Source organism: Pristiophorus japonicus, chromosome 10, assembly GCF_044704955.1.
Source record: "Pristiophorus japonicus isolate sPriJap1 chromosome 10, sPriJap1.hap1, whole genome shotgun sequence".
NCBI lineage: Eukaryota > Metazoa > Chordata > Chondrichthyes > Pristiophoridae > Pristiophorus > Pristiophorus japonicus.
The window spans coordinates 47,366,592-47,383,166 of NC_091986.1; the positions used below are offsets into that span (position 1 = coordinate 47,366,592).

At 46.6% G+C, this 16,575-nt stretch overlaps 1 protein-coding gene across 1 annotated transcript in view; it reads left to right on the plus strand.

The window, feature by feature from the left end:
- atp6v1ab (ATPase H+ transporting V1 subunit Ab) overlaps positions 1-16,575 on the plus strand; it is a 59,946-nt gene that overhangs the window by 15,714 nt on the left and 27,657 nt on the right. The window contains exons 2-4 of the mRNA XM_070891791.1: positions 12,674-12,765; positions 13,821-13,949; positions 14,811-15,025. Coding sequence (XP_070747892.1) covers positions 12,684-12,765; positions 13,821-13,949; positions 14,811-15,025 — 426 coding nt within the window. The 5' untranslated portion in view covers positions 12,674-12,683. The remainder of the gene's footprint in view (positions 1-12,673; positions 12,766-13,820; positions 13,950-14,810; positions 15,026-16,575) is intronic.

The window sequence follows — 16,575 nt, forward strand, 5'->3', positions numbered from 1 at the left end:
AGAATGAGCAGTCCCAACATGGGTTCTGGAATTGGTAATAATTTCAGAAGTTGTCATCATCATAGGCAGGCCCTCGGAGTCGAAGATGACTTGCTTCCACTCTATAAAAGTGAGTTCTCAAGTAATTGTACATTCCAATGTGGTATCCACAGTCTCTGTCACAGGTGGGGCAGACAGTGGTTGAAGGAAAGGGGGGGTTGGTGAGCCTGGGTTGACGCACGCTCCTTCCACTGTTTGCACTTGTTTTCTGCTTGCTCTCAGCGATGAGACTCAGCGCTCTCCCGGATGCTCTTCCTCCACTTTGGGCGGTCTTGGGCCAAGGATTCCCAGGGGATGTTACATTTTTTCAAGGAGACTTTGAGGGTGTCCTTGAAGCGTTTCCTCTGCCCACCTGGGGCTTGCTTGCCGTGTAGGAGTTCCGAGTCGAGCACTTGCTTTGGGAGTCTCGTGTTGGGCATATGGACGATGTGGCCCACCCAACAGAGCTGATCAAGCGTAGTCAGTGCTTCGATGTTGGCCTTAGCGAGAACACTGACGTTTGTGCATCTGTCCTCCCAATGGATTTGCAGGATCTTGCGAAGGCAGCGCTGGTGGTACTTCAGCATTTTGAGATGTCTGCTATATATAGTCCAAGTATCTGAGCTGGACAGGAGGGGGTCAGGTGGTATCACTACTGCCCCGTCGACCATAAGCTTGGTGCCAGATTTGAGGCCCTGGTCTTCAAACGCACACTTCCTCAGGTGACTGAAGGCTGTGCTGGCGCACTGGAGGTGGTGTTGGACCTAGTCATTGATATCTGCCCTTGTTGACAGTCGGCTCCCAAGGTATGGAAAATAGTCCACGTTGTCCAAGGCCTCGCCGGTGGATTTTGATGACCGGGGGGCAGTGCTGTGTGGTGGGGTCAGGTTAGTGGAGGACCTTTGTCTTACGGATGTTTAGTGTAAGGCCCATGCTTTCGTATGCCTCGGTGAAGGTGTTTACGATGGCTTGGAGTTCAGCCTTCGAGTGTGTGCAGATGCAAGCATTGCCTGCATACTGAAGTTCAATGACCGAGGATGCAGCGACCTTGGATCTAGCCTGGAGGCGGCAAAGGTTTCAGAAGTGCTCAATACATGACAATCAAGGATTGTGAAGCTTGCAGGCATAACACAAGATAGGATGGTTTAAATATAGCGTCATGTGGGAAGAAATGATCTTTCTCCTTCCTGGCCGCCTTCCGTGCTGTAACCAATCTATGATTCCCACACCCTCCCCCACCTCAAAAAACAAAATAAACCACCTTTAAAAAGTCAGTTTGCTGAAGGGAAAAACTTTTTGATATGCAGCTGTTTTTCGAGGGTGGCTCTGGGCTTTTGGCATGTCTTTCCTTGGGTAAAACTGCCCTGCTGGTGCTGCAGTGTGGCATCAAAAAAAGTGTGGCTGTTATTTTATTCATTCACGGGAAGTGGGCATCGCTGGCAAGGCCGGCATTTATTGCCCATCCTTAATTGCCCTTGAAGGTGTTGGTGAGCCGCCGCCTTGAATACAACTGAGTGGCTATGCTACCGTACCCTACTAGTGTTACTAGCCTGTCCAAGAGCTAGAATATAAAACCTAAGGTGTGCTCTAGTGATCCACTCCATGCCACTCTCTTGTTTCACTGCAATCCGATATGGTGGCTCTGTGGATTTGGGTTAACCAGTACACTGGGGTGTTTTTCCTGATTTGATGTATTTAAGATTTTTCTTTTTGCCTTTAACTTTTAGCACAATGGAGCAAATCCGAGCATCCAACCGGAGTGAACACAAATTGTCTTTCGTTTAAACCAATAAATTTGCCATGTCAACAAAATTGGTGTGTGAAATGAAAGGGGATTGTATATTTTTTTTTCATTTCTCCAGAAAGTATTGGAAGAGTCACAGGGTTCCGTCCTTTGAGTCTCAAGTAAACCTTCATAGGATAAAGGAGGTTGTTATAAACTTAACAATGAATTGGCTGGTTAATAGGAAACTGATGTAGTTAAAATTGATGACATTCATAATTTGGAAACTGAAACTAACAGCATTCCCAAGAGATGGAGTCCCTGCTGATTGGAACCTTAATGGAGGCGTTGGACAGGAGAGCCTTTTATGCTTGCAGCTGATGCACAACATTCTCTGTTATAGTTTGGTCTTGCGGAAACATCACAATTGTCTTAATTTCGTATTGGTGAAATCATAAGTATTGTTATCTACCATTTGAAAATGGGCTGGAGCTCCTATTGGCCTGTCAAAGCTAAACCTGTGTGTGTCAGTAAGCTATATATACTGGAGCTGGGTTCCTGTCTATCTGCAATTTTATCCGGTTTCCTCAGTAGTGTTTTGTACAAAGATAGGTTCATCATTGCAGCTGGCCAAAGAAGTAGTTCAGAATCAATTCCCTTTAAGTTTAATTTTCCAAGCTGCACTGATGGCCCGGCTGATGAAGGTTGGGAGTAGCTGATCCCTGCAGACCAGAGCGTCCCCAGTTCGTTTCTGAGCTGTGTTGAGTTGGCTGATCTTATCCTGGACAGCTGCAGAATTGGTGTTGGCACCATTGGTTAGGGAGGGTGAAATTGGCCAGGATTCCTGGTCCTGATCACTATGTAGGAAGTGTGCATGTGTACACATCGAACCAGGGCAGGAATGGGTTCATCACGATATTCCCCACTGTTGACTTGCAAACATTAGTCTTGCACTCGAATGTTGGTCCATTTGAGGTACGGGAGGACAGCCAGCAGCCGTGGGAGATATTCCAGAAAGGACTTCAGGTGTCGGGGGCGAGATGGGTAATTAGATGTTTAATACATAAAGTGGGCCTGAAATTCCTAGGCCTGGGGGTTGGGGAAAGGGGAAGGGGAAGGGGGTATGGAGGGTGGGGGGGGGGGTGGTGGAATGGAGGGAAGGAGTCACAGCTGCAGCGAAGTTGGGGTGCATGGTGTCGGACCTGATTTTGCTGGGTCTCTTACTTTTTGTTAAACAGTAACTTCCATTTATATAGAGACTTTAATGTAGTAAAATGGCCCAAGGCTTTTATGCTACAAGAATTTTGTAAGAAGTGGGGCAGGAGCTTCTTGCATCTGCCTCCTCCCATTAGAAAAGGCAAGGTGATGTCTTCTGCCAGAAGTCATGCCATTTCCACCTCTGTTTCTCCAACGCTAAGCAGGCCTGCATGATCCGGGCATGGTAGCACCGCAGCCTGGTGGAAGTGGAGCCCATAGCCGGTTTGTCCAGTTCAACTGCAATTGATTTGCCATTGGGGAAGGCAGCAGCTTTAAAGTTTTCAAATTAAGAAGTTTCTGGTTATCTGAAGCTGGTGAGGCTAGTCCTGCAAGATGTTGCAGTGACATTCCTATCCACCTCCCACCTTCTTTCCCTCCCCAGCACTGAGACAGCAGCCCCAGTAACACTATAAATGACATGGCACCTTCTCTCTCCCGCCATATGAAAATGATTTCCATCCTTGGATTCGGGATGGGGCTAGGGACACATCTGGAAATCTTGCCCCACTGCCCAGGAGTTTCAGGGCCAGTATCTTCATGGGATTGCTACATTTACAAGAGCCTCTGTTGGTGCACACAGGTGTATACGGACATACCTGGTACTAAATATACCAACCAGATGGATCAGGAAGAACTTGGAGGTGATGATTTACAAACCTGACAGCAGCGTTGTGTTCTCTGGTGGTAAATTGTCAATCCAGATAGAATGTTGGGATTTGTAAGAAAGTTCCTACGTCCAAGGAGGTAATCCTGAAGTTTTTGAGATTATGTGGAAATTGTAGTCTGCTTTCTCTTTGTGCTGATGCGTTTTATATCGAATACTGTAGTAATTATAAAATTGTTACATTTTAATCAAACGGATCTACTTTTATTTTGGGATGCTATGTAATCCTTTCCTTGGGTTTCTTCCTCCTCTATTTTGCAGATGGTGAAACTTTAGTCTTCCTGTTTTTTTTCAAACGTCTCTGGAGTATTAACCCCTCCAGTGAGCGCTCTTGGAAAAATATTCGTCATGCATGAACTTGGTGCCAATCAAGGTGACATCAGTGCCAGCCAATGGGTCATTACACATAAGAACGTAAGAACATAAGAAATAGGAACAGGAGTAGACCATATGGCCCCTCGAAGCTGCTCCGCCATTTAATAAGATCATGGCTGATCTGATCATGGACTCAGCTCCACTTCCCTGCCTGCTCCCCATAACCCCTTATCCCCTTATCGTTTAAGAAACTGTCTATTTCTGTCTTTAATTTATTCAATGTCCCAGCTTCTACAGCTCTCTGAGGCAGCGAATTCTACAGATTTACAACCCTCAGAGAAGAAATTTCTCCTCCTCCTCTATTTTAAATGGGCGGCCCCTTATTCTAAGATCATGTCCTCTAGTTCTAGTCTCCCCCCACCAGTGGAAACATCCTCTCTGCATCCACCTTGTCAAGCCCCCTCATAATCTTATACATTTCGATAAGATTACCTCTCATTCTTCTGAATTCCACTGAGTAGATGCCCAACCTACTCAACCTTTCCTCATAAGTCAACCCCTTCATCCCCAGAATCAACCTAGTGAACCTTCTCTGAACTGCAAGTATATCCTTTCGTATATATGGAAACCAAAACTGTACACAGTATTCCAGGTGTTGTCTCACCAATACCTTATATAGTGTTATGTCTCAAATAAATGTGACTGAGTACTGTAGACTTGAGTAAGTGTGACCTTAGTCTCTTTATTCTGACTCCAGAGTGCTGGCACAGCATGGGAGGCCTGCTTATATGGGACTCCATCAGATGCGCCCTCTGGTGGCGGTAGAATGCTGGTTACAAGGTGTTGCATACATAACATCACCGCCCCCCCTCCCTCAAAGTCAATAGTACACTTATTTGCAGGGTGAGACTAGAGATTTATGCTCCCTAGTCGATCGTCTCGGTACAAACACAGGTGCTTGTGAGTTGGTTGGGCCTTCGCTGGGCTGCTACGCAGCTGGCCTTGCTGGGCTGCTGGGGATGATGAGTTCAGCTTTGTGGTCAGCCGTGATGTCAGTTGCCACTTGTGTGTGTATCAGAGGGTCTAAGTTGGTGGTGTCCTCTTCAGGTTGCTCGTGGCTGTCTGAATCGCAGTTTGGTTTGATCCAAATATTTTCTGCAAGTTAGTCCATTTGCAAGTTTGACCTCAAACAACCTACTCCCTTCTTTGGCTACAACAGTGTCAGCCAGCCATTTGGGACCATGTCCATAGTTGAGTACAAATACAGGGTAATTGACTTCAGTATCGCGTGACAAATTTGCGCGATCATGGTACATGTTTTGTTGATGCCGCCTGCCCTCGACATGATCAGGGTGGACTAGAGAGAGCCTTGTTTTGAGTGCCCTTTTCATGAGCAGTTCTGCAGGAGGAACCCCGGTGAGCAAGTGGGGTCTTGTGCCGTAGCTGAGCAGGACTCAAGACAGGCGGGTCTGCAGGGAGCCTTCCGACACACTTTTCAAGCTTTGCTTGATGGTTTGGACTGCCTGTACTGCCTGGCCGTTAGATGCGGGCTTGAACAGGGCAGATGTGACGTGCTTGATCCCATTGTGGGTCATGAATTCCTTGAATTCAGCGCTGATGAAGCACGGCCCATTGTCGCTGACAAGGACATCAGGCAGGCCGTGCGTGGTAAACATGGCTCGTAGGCTTTCGATGGTGGCAGTGGATGTGCTTACAGACATTATTGTACACAATCCATTTTGAATAAGCATCCACGACAACCAAAAACATTTTGCCTAGAAATGGGCCAGCGAAGTCAACGTGGATCCTAGACCATGGTTTGGAGGGCCAAGACCACAAACTTAGTGGTGCCTCCCTGGGTGCATTGCTCAGTCGGGAGCAAGTGTTGCATTGGCCCACGCAAGACTCCAAATCTGAGTGGATGCCGGGCCACCACACATGGAATCTGGCTATAGCTTTCATCATTACTATGCCTGGGTGGGTACTGTGTAGGTCGCGTATGAACTTTTCCCTGCCTTTCTTGGGCAAAACCACGCGATTACCCCACAAAAAACAGTCCGCCTGTATAGACATTTCGTCTTTGCGCCGCTGGAACGGCTTGAGCTTTTCATGCATCTCCACTGGGACGCTGGACCAGCTCCCATGGAGGACATCGTTTTTTTACAAGGGACAGTAAAGGATCCTGGCTTGTCCAGGTCCTGATCTGGCGGGCCGTAACAGGTGACTTTTCATTTTCAAATGCATCCATCACCAAGAGCAAGTATGCGGGCTGTGCCATTTCCACCTCGGTGGTGGGCAATGGTAGCCAACTGAGAGCATCAGTGCAGTTCTCTGTCCCTAACCTGTGGTGAATTACAGAGTTATATGCAGACAGCATGTGCGCCCATCTTTGGATGCGATCAGAGGCATTGGTATTAATACCTTTGCTCTCTGAGAATAGCGATTTGAGCGGCTTATGGTCAGTTTCTAACTCGAACTTAAGCCCAAACAGATACTGGTGCATTTTTTTCATCCCGTAAACGCATGCCAGAGCTTTTCCAATCATGCTGTCGGCCCTTTCGGTCTTGGACAAACTCCTGGATGCATAAGCGACTGGTTGCAATATTCCCGAGTCGTTTGTTTGTTGTAACACGCGCCCGTACGAAGACGCATCGCAAGCTAGCACTAAACGTTTACATGGGTCATACAGAACAAGCAGTTTGTTGGAACATAACAGATTTCTGGCTTTCTCAAAAGCAGTCTCTTGTGATTCCCCCCGTACCCAGTCATCTCCCTTGCGTAGCAACACATGTAGAGGTTCTAACCAGGTGCTTAACCCGGTAGGAAATTATCAAAATAATTGAGTCGTCCCAGGAACAACCGCGGCTCTGTCACGTTCTGTGGTCTCGGCGCGTTCTTGATGGCCTCAGTTTTCTCGTCGTTGGGTCTGATGCCATCTGCCGCAATTCTTCTCCCTAAGAACTCGACCTCTGGCACCAGGAAAACACACCGAGTGTTTCAACCTGAGACCCCACGATCGACCCGACTTAGAACCTCTTTCAGGCCCCGATCTTTGATCAATGTCGTCCTGGAAAACCATGGTGCACGGAACCGACTTTAGCAGACTCTCCATGATCCTTTGAAAAATAGCTGCGGCTGATCGAATCCCAAACAGGCATCTATTGTAGATGAACAGCCCTTTTGTGCGTGTTGATGCAGGTGAGGCCTCGAAGATTCTGCCAGCTCCTGTGTCCTGTAGGCCGAGGTCAGGTCCAACTTGGTGAAAGTCTCCATCCTGCCAGCATTGCAAATAGGTCGTCTGCCTTAGGTAGCGGGTACTGGTCCTGCAGCGAAAAACGGTTAATAGTTACTTTGCAGTCCCCATAAATTCTGACTGTGCCATCGCCCTTGAGAACCGGAACAATCGGACTGGCCCACTTGTTGAACTCAACCGGCTTGATGATGCCCTCTCGTTGCAGCCTGTCCAGCTCGATCTCCACTTTCTCTCGCATCATGTATGGCACCGCACCGCATGAGTCGTGTACCGGGAACCAAGTGGATCTGCACCTTCGCCGCAGAGAAATTTCCAATGCTTGGCTCAAACAACGTCGGGAACTTGCTCAAGACCTGGGCACATGAGGCATCGTCGACGGACAAAAGCGCCCAGATGTCGTTCCAGCTCCAGCGGATTTTTCCCAGCCAGCTTCTGCCAAACAGTGGGGCCACCTCCTGGTGCAATCCATAATGTTAGTTTGTGCACCGCTCCATCATAGAAGACTTTTACTGCTGCACTGCCAATTACAGGGATTAGCTCTTTAGTGTAAGTTCTCAGCTTGATATGTATAGGGCTCAGCTTGGGCCTTTGTGCCTTGTTGCACCACAGCCTCTTGAAGGCCTTTTTGCTCATGATAGACTGACTCGCACCCGTGTCCAATTCCATGGATACTGGAATTCCGTTCAATTCAACTTTTAACATTACCAGTGACATTTCGTGGTGAAGGTGTGTACCCCATACATTTCTGCCTCCTCTGTTCGAATTTCTAGTTCAGTTTGATCCGCCATGGATCGATCTTCCTCTGCAACATTGTGGTTTGCAGGCTCTGCAGCTCGTTTTCACATTCGCTGGAGGTATCCCATTGTTCCACAGCCGTTGCACGTATAGTGTTTGAAGTGGCATTGATGGGCTCGATGATCACCTCCGCAGTGCCAACAAGGTGTTAATTGCCTCGCATTCACACTTGATGGTGGACTCTGAGTCATCTGAGGTCGTGCAGCTGCAGGCGTGTACATTCTGCATATGCATTCCTGCCTGAAAACGACGTTGCTTTGTGTACAGTACTTGCCGATGCATCTTTATGTTGCGAAATTTGTTTGGTGTTATCGCTGGTGGACATAAATGTCTGGGCTATCGTTATGGCTTTGCTCAGATTCGGTATTTCAACAGTCAATAGTTTGCGAAGGATGACCTCATGGCCAATGCCAAGCACAAAAACGTCTCTTAGCATTTGCTCCAGGAATCCACCGAATTCGCAATGTCCTGCAAGGCGCCTTAGTTCGGCGACGTAGCTCGCCACTTCCTGGCCTTCAGACCGTTCACATGTGTAAAATCGATACCATGCCATCAGAACGCTCTCCTTCGGATTTCGGTGCTCCCGGACCAGCGTACACAGTTCTTCATACGATTTTGCTGTTGGTTTCACCAGAGCAAGAAGATTCTTCATGAGGCCATAGGTTGTTGCCCTGCAGAAGGTGAGGAGGATTGTCCTTCGTTTGGCAGAGTTCTCATTCCCTTCCAGCTCGTTGGTCACGAAGTATTGATCGAGTCGCTCCACGAAGGCTTCCCAATCATCATCTGAGAATTTCTCCAGGATACCAACAGTTCTCTGCATTTTTGCATGATGGTTCGTTATCTATTACTCGTTGCCAGTTGTTATCTCAAATAAAGCAATGTTACGGAGTACTGTAACTTGAGTAAGTGTGACCTTAGTCTCTTTATTCTGACTCGAGTGCTGGCTTAGCATGGGAGGCCTGCTTATATGCAGTACTCCCAAGGGATGCTGGGATCCCTTGGGACTCCAACAGATGCGCTCTCTGGTGGCGGTAGAATACTGGTTACAAGGTGTTGCATACATAACACATATCTGCAGCAAGACTTCCCTGCTTTTATACCCCTTTGCAATAAAGGCCAAGATACCGTTGGCCTTCCTGATCATTTGCTGTACCTGTATACTATTCTTTTGTGTTTCATGCACATATCGCCAGGTCCCGCTGTACTGCAGCGCTTTGCAATCTTTCTCCATTTAAATAATTTTTTTTTTCCTGCCAAAATACATGACCTCGCACTTTCCAACATTATACTCCATCTGTCAAATTTTTGCCCACTCACTTAGCCTGTCTATGTCCTTTTGCAGATTTTTTGTGTCCTCCTCACACATTGCTTTTCCTCCCATCTTTGTATCGTCAGCAAACTTGGCTACGTTACACTCAGTCCCTTCTTCCAAGTCGTTTATACAGATTGTAAATAGTTGGGGTCCCAGCACTGATCCCTGCGGCACCCCACTAGTTACTGGTTGTCAACCAGAGAATGAACCATTTATCACAGCTCTGTTTTCAGTTAGCCAATCCTCTAACCATGCTAATATGTTACCCCCAACCCTGTGAACTTTTATCTTGTGCAGTAACCTTTTATATGGCACCTTGTCAAATGCCTTCTGGAAGTCAATATACACCGCATCCAATGGTTCCCCTTTATCCAACCTGTTTGTTACATCGTCGAAGAACTCCAGCAAATTTGTAGAACATGACTTCCTCTTCATAAATCCATGCTGACTCTGCCTGACTAAATTAAGCTTTTCCAAATGTCCTGCTACTGTTTCTTTAATAATGGACTCCAACATTTTCCCAACCACAGAGGTTAGGCTAACTGGTCTATAGTTTCCTGCTTTTTGTTTGCCCCCTTTTTTTAAATAGGGGCGTTACATTTTCAGTTTTCCAATCTGCTGGGACCTCCCCAGAATCCAGGGAATTTTGGTAAATTACAATCAATGCATCCACAATCCCTGCTGCTACTTCTCTTAACACCCTAGGATGCAAGCCATCAGGTCCAGGGGATTTATCTGCCTTTAGTCCCATTATCTTACTGAGTACCTTGTGGAAGTCAAGTTATTCCCAAGATCAGGCCACTTGAACTGGACGTGAGATAAATCAGCTTGTTGTATCCTGCTTGACAAAAGTGCCTCAATCCTAGCCTTCGAAATGCAAGAGTTTGAAATTTTCTTCTCCCACACTAGCCATTTTCCTGGCTTCTTTTGGCATTGCCAATTTAGTGCCTCTCTTTGGATTGGGGAGTAAGCTTTTTGCTCCTGGCAACTAAAGCAAGATTGCCCGAACACCAAGAAACCAGGTTAACCCCATGTGTGAATTAAGGCTTGGCTTGCAGAAGTGAAAGCTATGTTATAACCAACTAGAAGCTATCGATAAACTTTGATTTTAAAAGCCGTCAGCATTGTTAGAAACCGTGTCGGAGTTCGACTTCTGTTCGGATGTCTGGAGGTAATCCCAGAATCTTGTGCAATAAAAACAGAATTTTAGTCGGGATATTGTGTTGGGGAAATTGATGGGATTGAAGGCCGATAAATCCTCAGGGCCTGATGGACTGCATCTCAGAGTACTTAAGGAGGTGGCCTTGGAAATAGCGGATGCATTGACAGTCATTTTCCAACATTCCATTGACTCTGGATCAGTTCCTATCGAGTGGAGGGTAGCCAATGTAACCCCACTTTTTAAAAAAAGGAGGGAGAGAGAAAGCAGGGAATTATAGACCGGTCAGCCTGACCTCAGTAGTGGGTAAAATGATGGAATCAATTATTAAGGATGTCATAGCAGCGCATTTGGAAAGAGGTGACATGATAGGTCCAAGTCAGCATGGATTTGTGAAAGGGAAATCATGCTTGACAAATCTTCTGGAATTTTTTTGAGGATGTTTCCAGTAGAGTAGACAAGGGAGAACCAGTTGATGTGGTATATTTGGACTTTCAGAAGGCTTTCGACAATGTCCCACACAAGAGATTGATGTGCAAAGTTAAAGCACACGGGATTGGGGGTAGTGTGCTGACATGGATAGAGAACTGGTTGGCAGGCAGGAAGCAAAGAGTAGGAGTAAATGGGTACTTCTCAGAATGGCAGGCAGTGACTAGTGGGGTACCGCAAGGTTCTGTGCTGGGGCCCCAGCTGTTTACACTGCACATTAATGATTTAGACGAGGGGATTAAATGTATCTCCAAATTTGCGGATGACACTAAGTTGGGTGGCAGTGTGAGCTGCGAGGAGGATGCTATGAGGCTGCAGAGTGACTTGGTTAGGTGAGTGGGCAAGTGCATGGCCGATGAAGTATAATGTGGATAAATGTGAGGTTATCCACTTTGGTGGTAAAAACAAAGAGACAGACTATTATCTGAATGGTGACAGATTAGGAAAAGGGGAGGTGCAAAGAGACCTGGGTGTCATGATACATCAGTTATTGAAGGTTGGCATGCAGGTACAGCAGGCGGTTAAGAAATGGCATGTTGGCCTTCATAGCGAGGGGATTTGAGTGCAGGGGCAGGGAGGTGTTGCTACAGTTGTACAGGGCCTTGGTTAAGCCACACCTGGAGTATTGTGTACAGTTTTGGTCTCCTAACTTGAGGAAGGACATTCTTGCTATTGAGGGAGTGCAGCGAAGGTTCACCAGACTGACTCCCGGGATGGCGGGACTGACCTATCAAGAAAGACTGGATCAACTGGGCTTGTATTCACTGGAGTTCAGAAGAATGGAGGGGACCTCATAGAAACGTTTAAAATTATGACTGGTTTAGACAGGTTAGATGCAGGAAGAATGTTCCCAATGTTGGGGAAGTCCAGAACCAGGGGTCACAGTCTAAGGATAAGGGGTAAGCCATTTAGGACCGAGATGAGGAGAAACTTCTTCACCAGAGAGTGGTGAACCTGTGGAATTCTCTACCACAGAAAGTTGTTGAGGCCAATTCACTAAATATATTCAAAAAGGAGTTCGATGAAGTCCTTACTACTAGGGGGATCAAGGGGTATGGCGAGAAAGCAGGAAGGGGGTACTGAAGTTGCATGTTCAGCCATGAACTCATTGAATGGTGGTGCAGGCTAGAAGGACCGAATGGCCTACTCCTGCACCTATTTTCTATGTTAGTCACTTTTTGGCTCTGCAATGAGCATGCCTCTGAACCTGCAGAAGAGGAACTGTACACTAGAGGGCATTGTAGTTGCTTAGCAGTTGTGAAGATCCTGGAACTTTCTGAATAAGTGTACAGTTTGTTGAGTGTCCACATCACTTCAATCAATTGTGATCTGATTTATTTGTACAGCAGTAAGCCCAGAGAAAAGTGCGTTCAACTGTCAAATGTGCGGTGACTGCAACATGCACTTTTGTTTTGTAACTTTTTGACTATATCCTGAGATTTCATTATTTTTCTGTTTAGTGATTATATGATCTAGCCGCCCTACACTGGACCTGCACAATCTACATTCCTTCTAACCGTCTAACAGTACACTACATATTTTAAAGTTAACCAGTTTGGAAAGAAAAGGACACAGATGTATTTGAATGTATTTTTTATAAAGCTTAGTTTTGAGTCTGAAATTTACAAGGCTTTCAGTTGTCATCAGTTTGTCTACTTTATATATTGTCTACTATGAAATCTTTGCAGATTGATCAAGATGGATTTCAGCAAACTTCCCAAGATACAGGATGAAAACTGCGAGACTATGGTCGGATATGTTCATGGTGTCTCTGGCCCCGGTGAGCATTTCATTCGCTTGCAGCTTGCTAAACAACCGCGTTGGTGTGCGGGAATGCGTTGTTGTGTAAAATACACGCTCCTTTGTGTCTTCTAAACACTGGTAAATTCCACTGCTCCCTGGAAATAATACCATTTTATTGGGGAGGGGAGGGAGGGGAGGAGGGGGGGAAGAGAAAAAAAGAGTGTGTTCACTGTGGGTTAACATGCAGGATTTGACTAGGAAGTATTGTGCTATAATGCCTCTATACGCCTCCGATTCCTCACCCCTCTCTTATTTCAAGGATGGGGATCTGTCTCTTTTTTTTTTAATCCATTTCCCTTTCTTGGGAGGGAAAATAGTGTTTCTTTTAAAACTTTGCAAATCGGTTGTAAATATGACACTGATTCTGTTCCCTATCTGAAAGAAAAGAAAGACTTGCATTTTTGTAGTACCTTTCGCGACCACCGGACATCCCAAAGCGCTTTGCAGCCAATGAAGTACTTTTTTGAAGTGTAGTCACTGTTGTAATGTAGGAAACGTGGCAGTCAATTTGTGTACAGCAATTTCTCACAAACAGCAATGTGATAATGACCAGATAATCTGTTTTTTAGTATCTGGTGAATTCCGCTGCTCCCTGGAAATACCATCATTTTATTCGGGGGGAAAAAAGAGTGTAGTCACTGGGGGATAAATATTGACCAGGACACCAGGGATAACTCCCCCACTCTTCTTTGAAATAGTGCCGTGGGATCTTTTACGTCCACCTGAGAGCAGACGGAGCCTCAGCTTCATGTCTCATCCAAAAGCCAGCATCTCCCAACAGTGCAGCGCTTCCTCAGCACTGCACTGGAGTGTTGGCCGAGATTTTGTGCTCAAGTTCCTGGAGTGGGACTTGAACCCACAACCTTCTGACTCGGGCGAGAGTGAGAGCCACTGGTGAGCTGCCATCTAGGAACCTTGACCATTCAGATTTAAATGTAATTTTTCTTGCACATGCAAAGTTCTGTTAATATTTCCGTGCTTCTGACTATGCATTTACTCTTTTTTTTTTTGTTTCTCTGGTGTGTTTTCCAGTTGTCACTGCCTCCAATATGGCTGGAGCAGCAATGTACGAGCTGGTTCGTGTAGGTCACTCTGAGCTGGTTGGTGAGATTATCCGCTTGGAGGGAGATATGGCTACGATCCAAGTCTATGAAGAAACCTGTATCCTTTTCCTTATTGATTTAGCTGTATAAACCTGAGCGAGATGCTTGGTGGAGCTATTTTTTGGGGATTGGGCGACATTAGCAAAAGCTGCATTATGGCCCATTCCCATTGGCCTCAGGAAGGTGGCTGACTAGATAAAATGCATCTGGTAGTAAATGATATTGAAGGAGAGGATGCTCCAGTGATCAGATCAAACAAGCGTGTAATGAGAAAAGGTCAACTGGGGGGGAGGTTCAAGACTGTTTCTCCACAGACCACATACTTCATCTCAAATTCAATCCAACTAATCGCCTGAGGAAAGGATCTGCATGTTTTTTCCTGTATCTCTTCAGAATACTGTAACGTTATAGGCCATTAACAATCACATTTGCCTTGGGCAAGGAATAGCTTTTTAGAAGCACTTAAATGCAGTTTTTTTTTTGGCCTCTTTTTTCCCCCCCCCCCCCCCCCCTCCCTTTCCCTCCCTGTCCTACCGAACATATGAAACTGACAGGCAGGAAATGACCAGCTGATCCATCAAGCCTGTCCCACACTCGTGGCTGGAGCATCACGACTGGACACGTCCTCTTTCCCTCCTACAGCCATATAATCTCCTGGGAGAGGCAGAAAAACCAGGGGATAGAAAGGGAAAAAACAACTCTGACTGAAGGCACCTGCCCATTCTGGGAAATGATTCCATGGGCAACAGTTGCCCCTCTACCTCGTTCAGGTAGCTGTTCTTTATGCGTGAGCTTAAACAGTGAGCAGTGGTGGGCCGCAGGCACACAGTGCTGTTCCAGGTTTCTGGAACTTGATTGCGCTTAATGCTTTTTATTAGGAATGTTTTGAGCAGCATTTCCCTGAGCTCCCACCCAATAGCTGGTGTATCTGTTGGAGATCCTGTGCTGCGTACAGGGAAACCCCTTTCGGTGGAGCTGGGGCCTGGCATCATGGGAGCCATCTTTGACGGCATTCAGCGACCTCTAAAGGACATCAATGATCTGACGCAGAGTATTTACATCCCCCGTGGTGTCAACGTGAACGCTCTGAGTAGAGACTTGAAGTGGGAATTTACTCCTTCCAAAAATATGCGGGTAAGAGCTTTCAGCAAGGAAGATTTAACTCGATTGATTCTTTCAGAAAGGCCGCCTCTTACTAAACATCCAATATAATTGTTACATACATTGTGAGACAATAACAGAATTCTAATCCATGCATTTTTCTGCTGTAATGTGATTGAATATCTTCCTTGGTAACTAAAAGAAATAACTGGCATTTATCTCGTGCCTCTGGATGTTCCAAAGTGTGTTGCAGCCAATGGTTACTTTTTTGACGTGAAATACATAGAAGTTAGAAGACCGAAACTGGCCATTTGGCCCAACCAGTCCGTGTCTGCATTTACCCTCCGCTCGAGCAAATTGTCCTGATCACATTTACCCACCATGTTCCATATCTCTACGTCCCCTTTTCCCTGTCATTGTTGAGGGAGCCAATTGAGCTTAGCCAGGTACCAGCAACAGGAGGTGATTGAGCAATTTATTTGTTCTTGGTGGTGGTGATTGAGGGAGGAATTGTTAGCCAGGAATCTTTACTCCCACCTGAGCAGGCAGACATGGTATCAATTTAACATCTTGTATGAATTAAGTTGTATTTGACAATGCAGCGCTTCCTCAGTACTGTCAGCCTAGATTATGTTCTCAAATCATGGAGTGGTCCTTGAACCCGCCTGCTGCTAATTCAGAGGAAAGTGCCCCCTACTGCCAAGCTGACACATTGAGCCAAGCAAACCCATATTGTAATAAAGACAATATTGAACAATCACTTCAGTGATTTGTTGTCTTCCAACTTTTTTTCCTCTTCCTTCAAGGCAGTGATTGATTTTGAGGCAAATTTCACAGGGACTGGCAATCTCCAATGCTTTACAATAACATGATTACATTCATCAGCTGCTTTGTGTGTTGTTATACCTCCGTTAAAGTTTTGTGTGAAGGTTTCAGCCGATCCCAGAAAACTGGGCTTGGATCTAATATTTTTTTGCAGAGCAGTAGCTGTCAGCTGTTCCCGCAGTCTGAGAAATTTCCTCGCATACCTTGGTAGCATTTAAGATAGCCAAATGATACTGTTTCACTCTGTCTCTAACAAAACCTATTTGTTTGAAGAAAAGAGGAAGAATTGTAGAAGTTGTTTTCAGGTTAAATTTAAACTGTTTTCAAAGCAAATAACCACTGGTGTCTGTTGATGGTTTGAAAACGTCATTCTAATTACAAAACTGCAAATTTAATGTCTGCAGACACTGCTGTGGAGGTGCAGGCCAGTGCTGCCGGTGGGGTGGGGGGAGGCGGAGCTGGGAAGGTGCAGGCCAGTGCTGCCGGTGGGGAGGCCAGTGCTGCCGGTGGGGTGGGGGGAGTGGGAGGCGGAGCTGGGGAGGTGCAGGCCAGTGCTGCCGGTGGGGAGGGGGGAGGGGGAGGCGGAGCTGGGGAGGTGCAGGCCAGTGCTGCCGGTGGGGTGCGGGGAGGGGGAGGCCAGTGCTGCCGGTGGGGTGGGGGGGAGGGGGAGGCAGAGCTGGGAAGGTGCAGGCCAGTGCTGCTGGCGGGACGGGGAGCCGCTGAAAGCGGGGGGGCGTGGAGGTGAAGGACAGTGGTGC